Source organism: Euprymna scolopes, chromosome 6 (assembly GCF_053919585.1).
Source record: "Euprymna scolopes isolate OS-2025 chromosome 6, ASM5391958v1, whole genome shotgun sequence".
In the NCBI taxonomy this organism is placed as follows: Eukaryota; Metazoa; Mollusca; class Cephalopoda; order Sepiida; family Sepiolidae; genus Euprymna; species Euprymna scolopes.
This window is the reverse complement of record NC_136487.1, coordinates 152310289-152333475: the sequence shown is the minus strand read 5'-3', so window position 1 is coordinate 152333475 and position 23187 is coordinate 152310289. Positions and strand designations below refer to the sequence as shown.

The window sequence follows — 23187 nt, the reverse complement described above, 5'->3', positions numbered from 1 at the left end:
TAAGCATACATAATCTGAAAAACCTGACAGAGATATGGGATAGGAAGAAGAGGGAAGCAACCTTGGTAGAGGTTGGTGCCCCAATGCTGTTGAGTTGAACAGAGCTGGGGGGGGGGTAAGTGTTAAGGTCTCGTGTGTGACATGAAGGGAAGCTAAGCTCTAATCTATGGTCCCCCTTGCCAAACTTTCACGAAAAATAACCGTCTATCTAAAACCACAATCAATAATTTGCCCTACTCTTTATCTGTGCCTAAACCTAAACATGGATTCCATAGACAAAGCTTCTTTCTTAGAACTGCACGCCTGTGGAACTCTCTTCCGTTAGCCTGCTTTCCTGCTGACTACAATGTGGTCCAACATGAACGAGTTCTTGATAAGCCGTTCCCCTTAAGTAATCCAATTTACCAAATTTCCACTATTAACGATTACTACGATATTGTCCCACTAACTACTTCCTCAAGTAGCTTCCAGGCCTTGATAAGTGGTGACTCCTTTGTAAAAAAAAAAAAAAAAAAAAATTTTTAAACTGAAATCTCAGGAAAATCTCTATTATTCCAATTATTATTGGAGCAACTGGACTCCTGAAAAAGAATTTCAAAAACTACCTGGCAAATATACCCGGTGAACCAAGTGCAAGAGAGACTTAGACAATTGCATTTAAAGAGACGGTCAGAATTTTAAAAATATCTCTCGGTTGGAATATTCGAGTTAGTGGGTGAATGATTGGCATCCGGTAGAATGCTCTATCCCCAGCTTGAACACACATAAGAAAAATAACAAAAAAAGATAGAAAAGCGAAATTATGTGTATGAAAAGAATTGTATTTTCCCCATCATGAGATTAATTAAATACGCTTCACAGACGAGCAGGGTTTCCCAAAATAGGCTCCACGAAGCCCTGGGGCTTCATGAGTGAATCTGAGGGGCTCCAGAAGACCCACAGATGATCAAATGCTATATATGGAAAAATGGCTGCAGACATTTAATTATTAATCTTTTTTACTGGAAACAGATATAATTACATAACTAAAGGTTGTAAAGAGTTTCAGGATGGTTCATGAAAAAGTAAATAAAAATAAATTAACAAAAATACAATTTTTTGATTAATCAAAAAACAAAAAATCGTTGTAAACATTATGATTAGTTAGTGTTAAAATTTGAAATTAATGTCTTTCATATTTATTTTAGAAATTATCTTATTCGTGTTCCATAAAAAAACCTTTGCCCTGCCCAGGGGCTCCATGGTGTGCTGAAGTTTGGAAAACCCTGATGTAGAGTGAGTGAACAGCGATGACTGACGTTTTTCCCAGAATCTGGAAAAAAATTGGAATAAATTCCATTTGGGAAAACGTGCATATCGGTGGGTCGGCACGGGGTGGATTGGGGGTAGAATTCCCCCCCCCTCCTCCCGTAACGGTGAGAAACGATGTAATACTTTGATACAGTAAGAGAGGAAACCCTCCTCCTCCTTATCCTCCTGAGTTAACAGACACAGAGAAAGAAACAGAGGATGTGATTATTTGATACAGTAAGGACCGGACAGTACTCGTTTGTTTTGATGGATTCTCATCACAATGTAATCAGCTGCATCTTTATTACTCGCCATCCGACTACACATCATTAAGAGACAGACCCTGGACAACAGTCGAAAACACAAAACTAAAATCGCCCAGATTTAATAATAGAGCCAGTTCCAAAACACTACAAGTAGAAAAACTGCACTTAGAAGCTTGCTTTTTTTTCACACAAACGCAACATTGTAAATTTTACTCGAAATACTTATTTTTACAAGTGGCACCTGCGGAAATTCCACAGCTGCATCTTTCATATGTAATATATTGCTGTTGGACACATTTTGTAGACGTTCAGCGTGAATAGAAACCCGGCGATATTATTGTAGCCCTTTTGTTAAAACTGTAAAATTCGTTTCTTTCAAAGAATTTAAAACATTGAAAGTGTACACAACGGAAAAACGATCGAAAAAAAAAAAAAAAAAATGTAGAAATAATTGTTTATTTTGTTTCAATAATAATTATTTCTAATTAAAGATATTTTTATAAAATTCAAAAAAATATTTAACTCACTTTGAATCTATCATTTTTTAAATGAACCATAACACACGTATGTGCGTTCAAAGCATTAATAAATTATTAAATATTACACAACCATTTTTACATTACAATTTTAAGAAAAAATTTTCTATGGGAAATCGTGTCAAGAAGGCCATTAATACAGGATAATATAGTTTCACTAAGAAAATGAACATAAAATTAGCAAAGAAAAAAATAAGTTTTCTTTAAAAGTGACATCATAACTTTTTTTACACTGCATCTTCGGACGGTCCTGGATATGACCTTAAACTATATCCGATGGTGAGGGCCCCAGCTTGCAGGCCTTAGGGAGTGTGGAGCCACCCTTTAATTGCCATTGCTCCCAGGTCCATTCTGACCCGGAGTGGTAGCACCTGTTAAGGTCCCAACTATGGGTTAAATAGAATACGACTTAAAAAACAAATATACTATATTAAAAAATCGTTCTTCAAAATCACCAGATTCGGCATTAAATAACCTGAAAAGGGTTGATATGCTGTAAAACAAAACAACCAACCAACCCACTGCATCTTCGGTAATCAGGAGATCCTATTTATAAAAAAAAGGTGATAGAAGGTGATAACATACTACGAACATTAGGTTGATATACCTAGATATGAATAATTTAGTGGTTGTAGTATGTTATCACCTATCCTCCTTTTGAATAAATAGGATCTCCCGATAGAATCATTTATAAGCTGGAAACTGATGTACATATGCATGTACGTTAAAAAGGTACGAAATTGATATATAGATTCCGCTCTTGATCATTGTCCAGAGATTGGCAATCTAACAGACTTGGGCCCTTCAATAGCTGTTAGTCTTCATCAGAGTGGCAATTCATTCCATAGTTGGGTCTCACCGCAGTTTGCTTAATCTGTTTAGTTAATACATTTTCTTTCTTTGTGGCACGTTTGCTCAAGTGGCAGAGTACTTGCTTCTCACGCAAGAGATTTGGGTTTCAAATCCTGAATTCGGATGTGTCTAACTGAGATGCCCAAAATGAGGGCGAAACTTGAGTCTTGGACTTTCGGTTCATTGGTTTTCATGGCTCTTGTGAGCTGCGACGTTGCTTGAATACGGAAATATATATATATATATATATATATATATATATATATTTCTAAACTTTGCAACCTAAAGAAATGCTTCCATCTTATGAAGCATCATGTATGTATGAATATTCGCATTAGAAATTGAAATTAAAAATTATACATTATCATCGATATAATATTTTGCTTGTTCCTTCCTTAATTGGTCTGTACGTTACACTCTAAAAAAAAAAAAAAAAAATTTGAAGCCAAATACAATTTTCGAAGGCCAAACTACTTCAGAAAAAGACAAATGAGACCTGCAGAAGTTTAAATGTAATGTGAACAGAAATCTCACTGCTCAACTCCCCACAGTCTCCGGTTAAACACGATCTCAAATTCCAAGTGGCAATATAATGGAAAAATTCCTGTTTAGAAATAACATGAAAAATCCCAAATTTCAAAGTTAATAATTTTTGCTGTTGCCATCGTCGCTGGTATGCATTGAACGGCTTTAAGAAACGGATTCCAAACTGACCTATTTCTGACCAGGCTTTTATTTATCACTCAAGTTCATTTTCAATCACTTCCTCCAATATTTTTTCTTGGCCTTTCCTTATAAACTGAACTTGCTACCTCAACTGTTTTGCATCTACTATCTCAAGAACGCTTACCAATTCTTTCAAGTCTGCTACAAGTTTCCTGAGCTCACTTCATCCACTTCTAACTCTTGCTATTACACCAGCATCAATGGTATTACCAAGGTAACCAAGTTTCTCAACCTCACCTTCTCAATATACTTTCCCACATCTGAGTTCTCATCCGTCTCCATTGTTTTACACTTCTTACACACAAACTACATTTTATTTCACTGTATTTCTTGTGTACCTAACAATTTCAATAGTCTCACCATCCATATATAATTGTCGTATAATAGGCCGACCTTAGACGGACTGGCAGTTGTGGCCAGTGTAACATATAGAATTAGAAATTGAAGCTCATTGTTTTAGAAAGGCAGGTTGTTTGTTCATAAAATAGTGTCACCACAAAATTAAAGAGATGGGTCAAACAGGCAGGGAGGTCATTGACATAGTGTGATGTGGATCGCTATGTCACAGAACAATTCACGGAATGCGACTTAAGCGTAAGATTGATACAAGTTAGAAAGAGTCTGTTTTGGTCAGTCAGAGAGAGTAGATCAGAAAAAGTTTGTCTCTGATTCCCCAAGAGAATAGATTGGCAGAGTTCTCGTGGAGGTGACAAGATAGAAATAAATGGCAGCTAAAACTATAGCAAAATAAAGACCTCCACCCTCCTCCTAAGGATGAGAAATGATGACGCAACTTCGACCATAGAAAACGATTTGTCCAGAAAGAAATGAGACTTGCGTCTGTTGCTGTGCATTGAGAGAGCTTTTGTTTCAGGTGCTTTGAACAGCGGGACACAAACCACTCGGGAACACGGCCAAGGGATACAAGAGTAGGATATAAAAGATACGTTCCGTTTCGTTTTTATGAACCCCACCAAAATGGTTGATGTGCCGTAATTGAGAAAACTGACGCAATGCGCCATAATTTCTCCACATTTGGCAGGATTTTCTTAAACAAAGATTATTAAATGGAAATATTTCTGCTTAGAAACAACATGTAAATGTAAAATTTCAAAGTTGGAAATTTTTGCTGCCGCTAATGGCGTCACCTTACCTGCGATTGTTTTTTTCTCGCATGCTGCACAACCATCGGAAATCATGTGAAAGTCATTGTGATCAATTGTACTTTGTAGGCATCGGTTAATAATCTTTGGAAAACCCTGTTGGGAGAGCATCATGTACTTTTCTCGGATTGATAAAGCCTTTACTAAACTCTTTGAGGCTTCTTCTAAATCCTTCAGTGGCACCTGTTAAAAAAAAGAACACAAAGAAAATAATTATTGTTTGGAACAAATAGCTTGCCTTGTAGACTTGTATATAATTGTATTTATCGACTGTTTTCACTTGTGGGTAATTTTGTTCGTAAGAAATAGGAAAGAATAATAACAATAAAATATTTAATTTTAGTCACATCTTTGAAAGAATTATTTCGTAAGATTAATCTGAAAACTTTAGAAAACCAAACAAAAAATAAATAAAAAAAATCAGACTTCTTTGGAAAAAGGTGTCTTATGCCGAAAGTTTCAGAAAAAAAAAACGATTTTAATCATTTAATGAAATATTTTATAACAATTTTTTTCTAAAATCTTGCAAATTAACCATTAAAATGTTTTTTTTTTTTTTTTTTTAAAATAGAATTAGACTCCATACAGTGTATACATCCACCACAGCTTAATATATATATATATATATATATATATATATATATATATATATATATGTCGAATGGTTGACCCACTCAAACAAGACCGATGATGAGGGGAGGTTCTGTCATGATTTCTCCATTGCCTATGACCTCACTCAGATTGTTCAGGAACCTACCCGTGTGCCCGATAATGACGGCCAGTATGCGAGCCTACTAGACCTTTTTCTCACAACTTGCCCTGAACTATGTTCAGTTTCTGTTCTGTCGCCTCTTGGATCTTCCGACCACTCTGTTGTATCAATTAAGATAAAAATGAAATGTAATAAGTCCCCAGACGTACCTCTTCATCGTACAGTATATCGATACACTAAGGCTGACTGGGATAGCTTCCGTACATTTATATCTGATCTACCTCTGCATTCCATGTTTAAAAAGGATGTGTCATCTATAGTATTAGACCTAACTGAATGGTTAATTGTAGGTATTGACCATTTCATACCCTCTAAAAAGTTTCAGCAAAAACCTAACAGCCAGCCATGGTTCTCTCCAGAATGTGCTGCTGCCATTGCGCACAGAAATCACTTTTTCCACTGCTTCAAACGTAATAGATGTATGGAAACTAAAGCCGTTTTCAGGACTGCCAGCAACCATTGTAAGAAAGTAATAAGGAACGCAAGAAAGTTGTATGCTCAATCTGTTAAGTCCAAAGTAGCTGAGCAGCGGCTTGGTTCCCACCAGTTTTGGCAAATAGCAAACAGAATCCTGAACAGAAGCGTGTGCTCCATCCCAACTATTATCAATGGATCTGAGGTAATCTCGTCAGCATCAGACAAAGCCAAACTCTTTGTCAAGAACTTTGCAGCTAATTCTACCCTTTGCGACCAAGACCGCCAACCCCCAATATTTCCTCTTGTATCAGAAAACACGCTATGTGATATACGTATATCTGTACGTGATGTTGCCAAACTAATCAAAAACCTTGATTCCAGTAAAGCAACTGGCCCTGATGGTATTCCAATCATAGTACTCAAAAAACTTCAACCTGAACTAGCGCCCATACTTACAAAACTGTTTAAACGTTGTCTTAAGGAGAATAGTTTCCCATCTCCCTGGAAAATCTCATCAGTATGCCCTGTATTTAAGAATTCAGGTGATCGCTCATCCCCCTCTCAGTACAGGCCAATAAGTCTCCTGTGCGTCATGAGTAAGTTGCTAGAATCTGTATTAAATACAGAAGTAATCAAACATCTCAACAAAAATAACCTTCTTAGTGACACTCAATATGGTTTCCGTTCTGCTAGATCTACAGCAGATGTCCTTACAGTTATATCGCATAGGATTAGCAAATCTCTCGACGGTGGCAATCTTTCTAGGGCAATTGCTCTTGACATATCTAAAGCCTTTGATAGGGTATGGCATAAAGGTTTACTTCATAAGATCGCTAGCTATGGTATAGCTGGAAAAGTCTTCTCAATTATTAAATCATTTCTTTCTGATAGATTCATAAGAGTAGTAGTTGAGGGGCAAAAATCAGAAGCTCACAATATTAATGCCGGTGTCCCTCAGGGATCCATCCTGGGCCCAACTCTTTTCCTGATCTACATTAATGATCTTCCAAATCATATCCTTACATCATTTGTAGACATTTATGCTGACGACACTACCATTTATGGTACCACATCTAAGACAGTAAACGAGCAAGTTCTCTCCAATTCTCTCTCCTCTGATCTTGAGCACGTAGTACAATGGGGAAAGGAGTGGCTGGTTACTTTTAATGCATCTAAAACCAAGCTTCTCTCTTTACATCATCAACATTCTAATCCACATTTGTCATCAATTGAAATGAATGGCTCTCGTCTTCAGGAGGCCTCAAGTTTTGACAAGCTTCTGGGCTTGACCATTACTCCTGATCTTAAATGGAACACGTATATCAAATCTGTTGCCAAGGCCGCTGGAAAAATGGTGGGATCTTTCTATCGATCCAGTAGATATCTCACTGCTGATGCTATTCTCTATCTATATAAGAGCCAGGTACGTCCAAGGATGGAATACTGTTGCCACATCTGGGCAGGAGCTGCTAGAAAGAACTTGTCCTGCCTTGATAGAGTTCAAAATAGACTTCGTAGCCTCGTAGGAGATGTCCTTTTCTCCTCCTTGCAACCTCTATCTCACAGAAGAGATGTTGCGAGTTTGTCTCTGATGTATCGTTATTTTCATGGAAAGTGTTCAACTGAGCTTCAATCTATGGTCCCCCCTCGCCAAACTTTCACAAGAAACACTCGTCTAGCTGTAAACACTATCAATAATTTCCCCCACTCTTTATCTGTGCCTAAACCTAAACGTAGATTCCATGAACAAAGCTTCTTTCTTAGAACTGCACGCCTGTGGAATTGTCTTCCGTTTTCCTGCTTTCCGGCTGACTACAATATGGTTTTGTTCAAGTCTAAAGTAAATAAGTTCTTGATGAGCCGTTCCATATAAGTTATTAAATTTACCAAATTTTCATTACTAATTATTACTATATTGACCAACTTCTACTGTACACTCTTTAACCCTTATCCTTGAGTGGCCTCTGGGCCTTGATAATGTGGTGATGCCTTTGTAAAAAAAAAAAAAAAAAAAAAAAAAAAAAAAAAAAAAAAAAGAAAAAAAAAGAATATGAAAACTTTTCTTTATTCGTTTTCAATTGGTGACGTGCAGGAATACAAAATATTATGAAAAAAAATTAAAAAAAAACTTTTTTTACAAGTACATAATTGTCGACCGACCCTTCAGTCTTCATCAGTGTATATATATATACATACACATACTAGCAGGTCGCCAGGCATTGCCCAGTTGTAAAACAAGCTTAAATATGATATCATAATTTATAGAGATTTCGCATTTATCAAATATTATATTGTACTCAATATATATTAGCAACGTCGAAAATTTTTTTAAAAATGGCTTGGGTGCCATTGGCTAGAATTGAAACCAAAATATACAACTCTTGCCCGCTTTCTAAACCTGTGAGCAACAACCATACGCACATAACTATTTAAAAAAAATTAACATTGTTTAACTTATGAATGTAGATTTGTGCATGAAAACTGCCAAGATCATCTGATTTGTTTTCAATTTTAATCACTTAGCAACAATTTTTGCTGGGTAAAAATCAAATCGAAAGTAGGTTCCAAGTCCAAATACCCTACATATCAACTTTCAATTGTGTAGACCAAATATTCAGGGATGAGTTTGGTAGGGACTTTTCACGCATATACCTACAAAGTCACTATACGTATATATCTATATATATATATTTATAATATAAAGCTGAACGTCTGTGTGTGTGTCTGGTCACGAATAGGCTCCTATATGGTTGACTATTATAGAAAACTGATCACATATAATGATAGAAGATGTATCGAGACACAGGATTGGGTATGTTTGATCTGGCATAATGATGATTCATTAAAATTTTGGGATCTGCATACACGCCTGGTCCATAAAGTATGGAAATAAAAAATTTAAAAATTAAAAAAAAAAAACGTTTACAAGTGTTTTTGATATAGATGTATATAATAATACTTTGATAAGTATGTTTTAACTTAAATAGGGATGGTATAATAAAATTGTGGGGTCTGCGTTCGCGCCTGGCCTCCATAGAATGGAAATAGGCACAAACTTTAATAAAGACTTTTCATATCTATCTGCGTAAGTATACTTTGATAATTATGTTTCAGTTTGAAGAAATATGGTATAATAAAATTATGGGGTGTTTGTTCGCGCCTGACCTCCATAGAATGGAAATATGTCACAAAGTTTAATAAGGTTTTTAATATAGATCCACAGAATATTGTGATAAGTGTTTCAGTGTGAACAGGTATGGTATAATAAATTATGGGGTTTATCTATTTTATTTTTACTTTCATCATATTTTGCTTTGGTTTTGATACCTCCAAATTCGAATTTATCTCTTTACAACCCTTCCTTTTCATAACTTATACTTTAATAAATCAGAGTCCATTTTCTGTAGGCTGTTTTTGAACCCAGTACACGACGGGTACCTTTGCTAGCAATATATATATATTTATATATTTATATATACTAGCAGGCCATCCAACATTGCCAGGTCATATAATACGGATAAATATTATATTTAAATTCATACAGAAATTAAGATATGTGCATGAGAGTATTATGTTTTTTTCTAAATAGTTCACTTCTTGTAAGTAAAAAAAAAAATACTCAAGCTGAAATCAAAATCAAAACCTAAAGACAGTAAATCAAATATGATAATAATTAGGCCAGCTGGACACGATCTTTAAAAAGTGTTTTCAAAACTACTTATTCTTAACATAATGAATCTGTCATATGAACGATTGACGCATGCGTATTCATGAAACAGTTAACAAACAGATAAAAATTCAATCATTCCCCCCAGTACCAATTTTTACCCTTTAGCAGCTTTTTTTCCAATTAAAAAGTTTTCCGCATGTCTGAATGCCCTATATAGCAAATGTCAATTTTGTAGATCAAAAATTCGTTGAGTATATAGGTCCTCACACACACACACATTCTCACTTTTTAAGATATATAGATATTTCCTTGTTCTAGAGCTTTTCATCTTAAATTTTATACAATTATGCAGAATGTAGAAACTATGCATAAATAGAATTCAGCATAATAGGGAAATGAAACCATATTGGGAAGTGTTATACAAATTACCATTAGTGTATGAAGCGATGCTCTTTGTGTAAATAAATTGAGCTTAGGTATTTGGACAATGTCAAAACATTGTTAATTCACTGCCCGCATAGCAGCAGCCAAATAGTGCAACGGTTAGAAGCTCCGACTGTTATTTGGGCAGTCAGGTTGGCTTGAGGTAGTTGCTTCTATAGCCGCACTGATGAGATGTGAAACAGCAAAACAGTACTGTATGTGGATGACTATATATCTATATATCTATAAAAGTGAACGTGTCTGTGTGTCTGTCTGTCTGTGTACATTTTCATTCACAATAACTTTGTTAATTTTAAGTCTACAGACTCGAAAGTTGATATACAGGGTACTGAGATTTAGGAAAATCTATGTGATCGGTTTTCGGCTAGAAATATGGCTGTTAAGGGGTCAAAGTTCAATGATTTGACCTTTGAGAACGCTACTAAACTCCTCCGACAATTTTGGGTTTAAACACTTGAAATTTTAGATATAGGTTCCTTGGACATGGATCTAACTTAATAATGTAATTTGAGACCGAAACAATAAATGTTATGGTGTCATAATAGGGGTCAAAGTTAAAAAAATTGACCATTTCTTTTGTTTGTTTTTTTGCTCAGCATACACCTCCAAACACCCGGGCAACGCTGGGCACCCATGCTAGTATATCTATATATTTATAAAAGTGAACGTGTCTGTGTGTCTGTCTGTGTACATTTCCCTATGCAATAACTGTCAATTTTTAGTCTACAGACTCGAAATTTGATATACAGGGTACTGAGATTTGGGAAAATCTATGTGATCGGTTTTCGGCCATAAATTTGGCTGTTAAGGGGTCAAAGTTCAACGATTTGAGCATTGAGAACTCTACCAAACTCCTGACAATTTTGGGTCCAAACACTTGAAATTTTAGATAAAGGTTCCTTGGACATGGATCTAACTTAATAACTTGGTTTGAGCCCAAAACAACAAATGTTAAGGGTCATAATAGGGGTCAAATTTTAAAAAATTAACCGTTTTTTTTTTTTTGTTTTTTGTTTTTCTGCTCAGCATACACCTCCAAACACTCGGCCAACGCCGGGTACTCATGCTAGTACATTATATATATATATATATATATATATATATATATATATATATATATATATATATATAGTCATCCACATACAGTACTGTTTCGCTGTATCACAGCTCATTAGTGCGGCTAGACAGGCAACTACCTCAAGCCAGGATCGAAACCCGACCACCCGTGCGATAGTCAAGGCTTTGAACCATTACGCTAAATCGGCAGTTGCTGTGCAGGTAGTGAATCAACGTTATTTTGACATCGTCTGAATACCTAAGCTCAATTTGTGTATATATATATATATATATATATATATATATATATATATATACACACACACACACACATTAAGTAATAGAAAGTACTGTTGATATAGAATGCAAAATTCAAACTTTTTCAATAAATAAACAGTTATTAAAATTAAATATGTTCATTTATTGAAAGAGAATTTGAATTTTTTAATTTTGAATTATGTATATATATATATATATAGTATGTTTATTATACAAACATTATTGATTACATATGTGCATACATGTATGCCCATATGTAACGAATAATGTTTGTATAATAAACAGACTATGTACCTGCTCTATCCTCCATTGAGCACTTTAATAAACGTACAGGTTTCAGTGGATCTACTTCTAGAAAACCAAATTATACAATCATTATATATATAAGTGACCTTGTCTAGTTGTTTGTGTGAGAAACGGTACTAAACTACTGCCAATTTTTGGTCTACTTGATACTTGATATAAAGAAGATTTGAGCCTGTAGATTAAATTCAATTTGGTTTTTAGCCAGTAAAAATAGTTGCTAATTGGTCAAAATTGAAAGAATTGCATTTTGGCAGGCATAAGTTGACTTTAAGTGTTTCTCTGCGCATGCACCAATATACATATATACATTAATGTTGGTTAATTTTTAGAATTTTGATATCCATATATCTGTTAGCTCAGATGGTAACAAATAGGCTGGAGATCTGCATGTTTTGGTTTCGAGTCTAGCTGATGTCACACAAGTCACATATTTTTTTTACTTTTTAAATCACTATTACATATTGGGTACAATATAATAATCAATAGAATATTGGCTCTATAATAATAAATTAAAAATCTGCATAAATTTAAATATATTTAAAAATATTTTACAACCGGGCAACGCCGGGCAGCCTGCTAGTTGTTAAAAAAAATGTGACTGCATGAGAAATAAAATAAAACAAAATAAAAATGAATTTAGACAAGCCAACAAAATCTGAAAATGACACAGCTTCCATGACTTTCAATGGTTTTTTTTCATGCTCAGAATTTGTATCCATCTATCTATCTATCTATCTATCTTGGCCGGACTAATGTTACTCTCTATCTGTCTGTCTGTCTGTCTCTCTCTCTCTCTCCAGATTTCTCTGTCTTCCATCAGCTGCCTCAGATCTTCAGGATCACATTTGGCGTCACGTGCAATTTCCTGGATATACATGGATCTAGGTCGCCTATGCTTATGCACCTGTGCCATGAAGTCTACAGCAATCCATTTCTCACCAGCTCTTACTTGCTTCTCTGACAGTAACCAACAAATTGTAGACGTTGCTCCCTGATAGTAGTAGCTATAGCAGGTAAGTTACCATAAAGTTGCTGCTTCATGGGATGATCTTACCAAGATATATTTAACACTGTTCATAGCATACAGGTGTGCGTGTCGTCTAGCTTTCTTTCTTTTGGCAAGTGTCTAGGTTGTACCACTGCTCTGAAGATCTGCCTTTTCAGTTTGTCAGTTAACCTTGAAGTCCATACTGACCGCAACTTATCCAATGCAGCTCATGCTTTGAAGATGTGAATTTCGATATCTCTCTCCAAGGAACTTATGTTGCCGCCCAGGTATGTAAACTCAGTGACTTCTTTGTTGTTCCATCTAGAGTTTTCAGAATTTCAGATACGTTGAATAAACTGCTTTTGATTGCTGAGACCCAGCATCATTTAAAATGTTGGTTTGGTTGGTTAGTTTTGTTTTATGACGTATCAACCCTTTTTGCATTATTCAATATCAAATCCAATAATTTGGTAAAAAAGTTTGTATTCTTCAAGTTATTTATATTTTCAAATATTCATGTCTATATAATGTATCGATATATTTACAAGTATATATGAATGCGTTTATTTTCTGTTTGATATGAGATATATTTGTCTTTAAGATGTTCAACAGTATATATATTTGAAGTATATATATATATAATCGTCTAGTGATGAGTATATAAACAGGACATAACATTTATGATAGACGACTTTTATAAGAGATGGACACAGACAACAAGAAAGTGAAACGTTCACATTATCTTTTTCATACTAGTTTTATTTTTTATTCTGTTTCAAATAACATCTCCTCTCATTAATAATAACGTTATTATTTTGAAAGTTATTCGTAACATGGGGAAGGGGTTCCTTGCAAACTTCTTTGTACTTTCAACTAACAATTGAATAAACAAACAAAAAAGAAAACACTAAAAAATAGTAAAAAAAAAATATATAATAAACAAATGTTACTAAAGATAAGTTACTCATACAACCTGAAGTCGTGGTTGTATTTACAGCAGCTTTATTTACCAATGTTTCCTCATTGGAAAGCTGCATATTGGTCTTAGATTTTTATTATCAACAATTTCTGACAGTTTCCCCTGCTTGTAGCCATTACAGTCCATGGACCGTCTCTCTCCCTCTGACTAATGACTGTCGACTCAACTCTGACAAACTAACTAACTGATTACATGTATTTCTAAAGTATCTCATTACATCATTAACTCCACGTTACCAAAGACACAAATCAGATGATCCACCTTTGTCACATATTTTGTTTATGTTTATTAAAATTCTTTTTCAAAAAGTTAACCTTTTTGGGAATTATCTTAACATAAACAATCTATCTCCAAATTTGGCCTCAATGACATTCTTTTTGTTTCAATTTTGTTCAAATATCAACAACTATCACAATGATAATCCTCCAGTTAACTTAGCATTTGGTTTGGTTTGGTTTAGTTGTTTTGTTTTATGGCATATCAACCCTTTTTTGATTATTTAATGCCAAATCCAATAATTTGTGAAAAGTTTTTATTCGTCGAGTTCTTCGAATATTTATTGATGGTGTTTGGTTTAATTGTTTTGTAAAATAAAATTGTTGCTTTTGTTTTTGACTTTGTAAGAACACAATTAAATTTTGCAAAGGGGAGAGAAAAAATACAATAACAGAAATGTTTGGTACATTCTAGTCCAATTTGGACCAATAAAATTTTGGGCATTTCGCCATATAGACAGCAGAACAAAAAGTGGTAAAAAAATAGATGTATAACAAACTAGCAGGACCCACTAACCGGCGTTGCCCAGTGGAAAGATGCCCCTCTCCTCGCATAGGAAAATTGAAAGTACGGTTATTGTTGTTGTTGCCCAACAACTAACCTTCTCATGTTAAGAAAGGTTTTTGGAATGGTCACCGGCAACATTCCCATGTTAAGAACAGCTTTCGGAATCGTCACCGGCAACATTTCCATGTTAAGAACGGCTTTCGGAATGGTCACCGGCAACATTCTCATGTTAAGAACAGCTTTCGGAATCGTCACCGGCAACATTCCCATGTTAAGAACGGCTTTCGGAATGGTCACCGGCAACATTCTCATGTTAAGAACGGCTTTCGGAATGGTCACCGGCAACATTCCCATGTTAAGAACGGCTTTTGGAATGGTCACCGGCAACATTCCCATGTTAAGAACGGCTTTCGGAATGGTCACCAGCAACATTCCCATGTTAAGAACGGCTTTTGGAATGGTCACCGGCAACATTCCCATGTTAAGAACGGCTTTCGGAATGGTCACCGGCAACATTTCCATGTTAAGAACGGCTTTTGGAATGGTCACCGGCAACATTTCCATGTTAAGAACGGCTTTCGGAATGGTCACCAGCAACATTTCCATGTTAAGAACGGCTTTCGGAATGGTCACCGGCAACATTTCCATGTTAAGAACGGCTTTTGGAATGGTCACCAGCAACATTTCCATGTTAAGAACGGCTTTCGGAATGGTCACCGGCAACATTTCCATGTTAAGAACGGCTTTTGGAATGGTCACCAGCAACATTTCCATGTTAAGAACGGCTTTCGGAATCGTCACCGGCAACATTTCCATGTTAAGAACGGCTTTTGGAATGGTCACCGGCAACATTTCCATGTTAAGAACGGCTTTCGGAATGGTCACCGGCAACATTCCCATGTTAAGAACGGCTTTTGGAATGGTCACCGGCAACATTCCCATGTTAAGAACGGCTTTCGGAATGGTCACCGGCAACATTTCCATGTTAAGAACGGCTTTCGGAATCGTCACCGGCAACATTCCCATGTTAAGAACAGCTTTCGGAATGGTCACCGGCAACATTCCCATGTTAAGAAAGGCTTTCGGAATGGTCACCAGCAACATTCCCATGTTAAGAACGGCTTTTGGAATGGTCACCGGCAACATTCCCATGTTAAGAACGACTTTCGGAATGGTCACCGGCAACATTCCCATGTTAAGAACGGCTTTCGGAATCGTCACCGGCAACATTCCCATGTTAAGAACAGCTTTCGGAATGGTCACCGGCAACATTCCCATGTTAAGAACGGCTTTCGGAATGGTCACCGGCAACATTCCCATGTTAAGAACGGCTTTCGGAATGGTCACCGGCAACATTCCCATGTTGAGAGCGGCTTTCGGAATGGTCACCGGCAACATTCCCATGTTAAGAACGGCTTTTGGAAGGGTCAACCCATTTTGATAGTGTGGGTGACTGTCAAAATATTTGCCATAAATTTAACTTTGATAGTCGCTGTCAAGATCCCCACGAACAAATACTATGAACCAAGAAAGAAGTTAGGAGATGACAGTGTCGGTTGAATATAAGTTGATTTGATCCTCGCCCGTGTGTACTAATCTGGCGACCAGTGATATAAAGTGCATAATACAGGCTTTATGTGTGGAAAACTACTTGTATCCAGCAAATATAAATCAGATGTTCTTAATCAGCATAGCAGAAAATCTATAAATGTCATAATTTTAAAGGAAAGTGTGTCGGTGGATCTACGGTAAAAATTTCCAAGCAAAAAATTGCTGTATAATCAATCACCGCCAACCTCCTCGTAAAAACAGTGAAGTACTGTTGTTGTTGTTGCTGCTGCTGCCGTCCAACCCCCAAGTTAAGAAGGGCTTTCAGACGGATACTTCCAACCTCTTCATATTAAGAACGGTTTTCGGAACGTACCCTGCAACCTCCTCTGGTCACTTGCAGCATCCCCATATTAAGAACGGTTCTCGGAATAGACACCCCATCTTGTGAGTGGAAAGAGATTTGTTCAAATTTTCATGTCATAATGTAGGACGCTGAAAGCAAACATCAAAAAAAAAAAAGTTTGTCTCATTTAGTTATGTAATAATTTTGGACGCTAATAACCAACATTAAAAAAGTGAAGTTCGTCGTTTACTAAGATTCGTTCATTTAGTCATTTCATAATTTTTGATGCCAAAAAACAAACATTAAAAAAAGTGATGTTCGTCTTTTTTACTAACATTTGTTCATTTAGGCATCTCATAATTTTGGATGCTAAAACCAAACAATGAAAAAGTTATGTTCGTCCTTTCTACTAAAATTTGGTTATTTAGCCATGTAAATTTTTTGGACGCTAAAAATGAACATTAAAAAAGTGAAGTTCGTCTTGTTTACTGTTCCGTTCATTTAGGCATGTCAAATTTTTTAGACGCTAAAAACCAACATTGAAAAAAGGTAATTCGTCTTGTTTAATAAGATTCGTTTATTTTGTCAATAAATAAATTAGGACGCTGGAAACAAACATTATAAAAAAGCTTGTCTTGTTTACTAAGATTCGGGTTTATAACCTAGGACATTTACGACGCTAAAACAAATGAACAGTATTTTAAATCGATAAAAACATGTAAGAAAGAATATTTGGCAGCTTTATTATGAATACCTTTTTTGTTAGGGAAAAAGTAAATGTTACGGTAAGGTAAGGTAAACAGTCGTCGTTAACCTCTCGCATAAGTGACAATAGGCCTGCATATTTTATCAAACAATACGCAACGATATTGTGTGTGTGTGTGTGTATGTGTGTGTGTGTGTGTGTGTGTAGGTAAATGTGAGTGTGTAATAACGAAAAGTTATGATTATGAGAGTTCTAAAATATTTTTATTTGGTTTAATATTCATGAAAATGTTGATTTGTGGCCATGTTGGTGAAGATGTGAAGTGTTCGTTTTTAGTATGAATGTGTAATCTGGAATAACAGATTTCTACATGTTCAGCCAATGAGAATACCCGAAATGTAAGTGAGGAGAAATCATTATTTTCGAATAGGGAAGTGTAAAGGTAGTTGTGTGTCTATCAGTGTATGATGCAGTTAATAAGGGTGTCATGGCAATATATTTATATTGTGTATATTTTTACCCAGTCTTCACTAGGGTAGTGGGAGTACTTGTAGGGTAGAGGGAAAAATATGAACCACTTGGTCTAAATGTTGCAGGTCGTGACGATGTCGCTCCTAGGATGTAATGTAACATTTTATTATAACGAATAAATGTGTCTGTAACGGTGTGCGAAAGTTACATAAGATATTGGGTAACAGTTTAGACATAAAAAAAATTGTATATGGCATCTGTTAGTGCAAACCTACAGTAATTTGGTCCAGAGGGGAATTTCTGCAATAAAAATAATATATATAGGAGAAGATAGTAGATAAATGTTGCCAAAGGCAATATAAATTACTCTTCTACCTACCTAACTGGATAAGTTTTTTTGTGTTTCAACTTATTTTAAAGCATTTATTTACTTCGAAACATAAGTAATGCCGAATCTTAAGTCAGAACAAGAAAAATATGATCAACATGAGACGGTCATCTGGAGAGTCTCAATAATCGCTCAAAAATCGAAAATTAAACAAAGTACTGATAGAAACCCACCCAATAAATGTCACCGTGACAGATTACTGTCTACTGTCAGTCATTTCATTCATTTCTCTGCATCTAAGAACTTTACTGCAGTTTCACGTGATTTTCTTCCTTTCTCTGCATTGCTATTATCTTATTAAGACTTACCCCACTGAAATGCTTGCCACGAACTCCACATTTATTGACGATAGAGATTCTCTCAAACACCGGGCTAAGATCAATATCTACAGCTGATTTGGTTACGTCAATATCATCGGGTGTGGTTTCTTGTACACCCTTCCAGTATGGATTGGTTCCATCTTCACTCTGATCGAAGAGCAGCCAAGGGTTGGCACTGGAAGAAAGACAAAAAAAATTTTCATTTAATTAATTCAATCAAATATAAAATATGAATAGTAAAAATAAATAAGGATAAAATTCTACAAGGCCCCATGGCCTAACGGATATAGTACCAAGTAATTTAGATCTAAGTGATATTCTTCTGTAGATTGAAGGTTCAATCCTCAGTGTGGGCGATACTAAAAATTGCGAATTATTTAAGACTTTTACTCGGTCATGGCTGACGAAATGAGATTGTGCTATTCCTGTAGATTAAATTAAAGGATTTGATTCGAAATTCTGTGCAGGTATCTCAAGTTTGACAAGATACACATGAAGAAGGTCGGAGGTTACATCAATTGAAACATTGTAAGAATAACACTCAAAATGAGAACAGTATACCGAATGCAACTACTGTAGATTAAATAAAGGGTTACCTTTGAAATTCAATGCAGATTCCCGAGTTTGACATTGAAGTAATTCAAAAATGTAATATTAGTCAATATATAACTCTGAGAGTAATGTATAAATCTATAAAAGTGAAAATGTGTGTTTGTGTGTGACAACATCAATGACAGAAAATTGCGATTTTTGGGACATGTGGCCAGAACAGACTGCCTAACAAAAGACTTAGTCTTTGATAAAACCCCTGGCAAAAGAGGACATGGAAGACCAAAAACAAGAACGTCAGACATTTTTTTTTTACAAAGGAGTCACCACTTATAAAGGCCCGGAGGCCACTCAAGGATAACAGTCAATGGATTATAGCGTAGTAATCAGAAGTATTTTTTTTTTTTTTTTACATGGAGGTCACCACTTATCAAGGCCCAGAAGCCACTCGGGATAACGGTTATTTTGTGTACAGTAATCAATGGGATAGTGTTGCAGTATTCATTAGTATTGGAGATTTGATAAAGTGTCATTACTTAAGGAGGCGGTTCATCAGGAATTTGTTTATGTTGGACTTGAAGACATCCATGTTGAAGTCAGGAGGGAAACAGGCAAGTGATAGAGAGTTCCACATGCGTGCAGTTCTAAGAAAGAAGCTTTGTTCATGGAATCTACATTTTGATTTAGGCACAGATAAAGAGTGGGGAAAATTGTTGACAGTGGTTTCAGCTAGACGTGTGTTTATCGTGAAAGATTGGCTAGGGGGGACCAGAGATTGGAGTTCAGACGAGCACCTGCCATGGAAATAACAATAAAATAAATATAGGCTTGCAACGTCTCTTCTGTGGGAGAGAGGTTGCAGGGAAGAGAAAAGGATATCCCCCATTAAACCACAAAGTCTATTTTGTACTCTGTCAAGGCAGGATAGGTTGTTTTTAGCAGCTCCTGTCCAGATGTGGCAGCAGTATTCCATCCTTGGACATACTTGGCTTTTATATAGATAGAGAATTGCATCAGTAGTGAGATATCTTCTGGAGCGGTAGAAAAATCCCACCATTTTTCCAGCGACCTTGGCAACAGACTTGATGTATGTGTTCCATTTCAGATCAGGAATAAAAATCAAACACAGAAGCTTGTCAAAACATGGGGCCTCCCCTAGACGATAGCCATCCATTTCAATTGATGCCAGATGTGGATCAGAGCGTTGATGATGTACAGATAGAAGCTTGGTTTTAGATGCATTAAAGGTAACTAGCCACTTCTCCCACTGTACCAGGTGCTCAAGATCAGACGAGAGAAAATCCGAGAGAACTTTGTCATTTACGGCCTTTGATGTGTTGCCGTAGATGGTCGTGTCATCAGTAGTGGAAATTTTGTAAATTGGATTACTTGGGGGAATGGTTCATCAAGAACTTGTTTATGTTGGACTTGAAGACAATCAAATTGTAGTCAGCTGGAAAGTAGGCAAACGGAAGAGAGTTCCACAGGCGTGCAGTTCTAAGAAAGAAGCTTTGTTCATGGAATCTACGTTTAGGTTTAGGCACAGATAAAGAGTGTGGAAAATTATTGATAGTGATTTATGCTAGACGAATGTTTTTCATAAAAGTTTGGCGAGAGAGGACCATAGATTGAAGCTCAGACAAGCACTTACCATGAAAATAACGATAAAGCAGAGACAGGCTCGCAATGTCTCTTCTGTGGGAAAGGACATCGCAGACATTAGTATGATCGAGTTGCTCAGAATGGCACAGAACCGGGGTCAATGACGACGATTCATGAAGAGTTCCATGGCTGGTCATTAATGATCATTCCGTCAAAGAGAGAGAGAGAGAGAAAGAGAGAGTGTGTGAGAGGACAACTCTCAACCTATATACTCCACGAATTTTCGATCTACATACTTGAAATTTGGTCTTATAGGGAATTTAGATATGTGGAAAACTTTTTAATCGCTTTCCATCTGGGAAAAAAGGTTACTAAGGAGGTCAAAATTGAAAACTTTGCACTTGGGGGTCATCGGATTTTTATCTGTTTGTCAACTGTTTCATGACGGTGCATGCCCGAATAGTTCACATGACAGCTTCCTTATGCTAACAATAATAAGTAGGTTTTAAAACTTTTAAAATCGTGCCAAGCTGGCCTAGTGGTTATCGTACTTAACTCACTATCTATAGGTTTTGGTTTGGATCTCAGCTCAAGTAATTTTTTTTTTTTTTTTTTTTTTACTTACAAGAAGTGGAGTATTTAGAAAAACCATAATACTCGCATGTACATGTCGCCGTTTCTTTGTTTTCTTTTCTACTTCAATTTTTTAAAGGAATTTAACATTACGTTTAATATCGGGCAACGCTGAGTACATATTTTTTTTTACAGGCATCACCACTTATCAAGGCCCAGAGACCACTCGAGGATAAGGGTTAAAAGTATCAATTGGACAATATAGTAATCGTTAGTAATGGAAATTCGGTAAATTTGTTAACTTAAGTGGAACGGCTCATCAAGAACTTGTTTACGTTGGACTTGAAGACAATCAGATTGTAGTCAGCTGGAAAGCAGGAAAACGGAAGACAGTTCCACAGGCGTGCAGATCTAAGAAAGAAGCTTTTTTTATAAATGATATAAATAAATAATGATATTATTTACTCGCTAGGAGTTCTCATACGGATCGTTATCAGTGATTGCTCACTGTAAATAATTGGTGTGCCATAAAGTTAAACACGTGTTAACATTTAGACACTCGGGACCCAACACGTTGTAGCAGAGTACGTCGCAGAGGAGATCAAGACAAGGAATAACTCGACTCACTTTTTTTCCTTTAAAACAACAACATTTATTTCCGGACACTTTCTCGAATATAACGTGATCCGTGACCTGCACACATGTTCTTTTTATATCTTTTTGTTTTCTTCTTCATTGTGACGTCACTTCGCACATGGTTCGGCATAGCCGCCTTATGCGCGTCCGCGGTCTGGGGGCCTGAATGAGAATAAGTCTCTACAAATTTCCAGCACTCTTCATCCCTTTCATTTGGCTTTAAAAACTTAGTCAGCTAATGACTTTCTCTTTAACTTGCTTTTCTTTCTTTCTTTTTATTACATTGCATCAGGTGAATGATGGAGTGATAGAGAACGCGAGAGGAGCGGGGGGGGGCGAAGTAACTTAATTGAGGATGTGTAGAGAGAAACAGAGAGAAAGGGAGAGAGGGTTGTTTAATTGCTTTTTATTTCTATTATATTGAACTTGTTGCCAAATAGAGAGAGCGAAAAAAGAGGGAGGAGGAGGAGACAGCTGTGGAATAAGTGTGTTTAAAAAAGTAACATGGTTTAGGATGCATACAGAGAGGAGAAAGAGCTGTTTCATTTTTTTTTTTTTTTTACTTTCTATATTGTTGAACCAGATGCCCAGTAGAGAAGGGTGGGGTAGAAGTAATGTTACTAAGGATGTGTTGGTTGGATAGAGTGAGAGAAAGGTTTTAAAAGAATGCACATTAAAAAAAAAAAAAACAACTTTTAGCGCTTCTAAACTATTGAGACGAAATTTCGAAAATCGTAAAACTGAATTTCACATGAAAACAATGGTATCCATGTCTCCTCGTATTTTTAAGATGATTATATCCAAAAATTATGAAAATCGATAAGGTAGAAAATTATTTAAGAAAATAAAAAAATAGAATTTGATGAAAACGATCGCAAGACACAGGAGAGTTCAAAAGGGAGGTAATTTTCCGTTTTATAAAAACAAGATGGCGGCAATTTTTCACCTGCTAACTCGATTAAAGTTGTTTTTTTTTGTTTTGTTTTGTTTTTTTTAAATAATTCAGTAATATTCAGGTAATTCCGACTGCATAATTTGGAAGTTACCATTGTAACTTATTAGAATTGACAAAAAAACAAAAAATCAGTAGAAACCATCGTTTATTATTATTATTATTATGATGATGATGATGATGATGATTATTTGAAAGCTCCATTTCTCGACTACAAAATCTCGTCCCAATTCAGTAGAAGCGCCAAACTTTTCTATTTAGTTATTCATTCCTCTCTCTCCGGGCAACACCGAGTATCTCTACTTGTATTCATAAATATAAAAACAACTTCCCATGATAACGTGGGTACGTATGTATGGAGTGGAAATCACTTGTATATGCAACCGACAACCCAAACAAACTACTTCAAGCGAGAACAGATTTTTACTATTCAAGTAATTGCAGTGTTTTCAATTAATCGTTATTCTAACATGGTGATTCATAGTAGAGGGTGTAACGATAAAATTGCCGCCCTAGAAAAGACGATATGATTCCATTTCCGTTTGCAGGCCATCTATTTGTTGGCCAGT

At 36.0% G+C, this 23187-nt stretch overlaps 1 protein-coding gene across 20 annotated transcripts in view; it reads right to left on the bottom strand.

The window, feature by feature from the left end:
• Window positions 1-23187, bottom strand: part of LOC145278055 (AMP deaminase 2-like) — a 420622-nt gene that overhangs the window by 151891 nt on the left and 245544 nt on the right. For all 20 annotated transcript variants that reach the window (XM_080130282.1, XM_080130283.1, XM_080130287.1 and 17 more), the window contains 2 exons: window positions 18295-18481; window positions 4824-5016 (listed from right to left, as the gene is read on the bottom strand). In XM_080130282.1, coding sequence (XP_079986408.1) covers window positions 4824-5016; window positions 18295-18481 — 380 coding nt within the window. The remainder of the gene's footprint in view (window positions 1-4823; window positions 5017-18294; window positions 18482-23187) is intronic.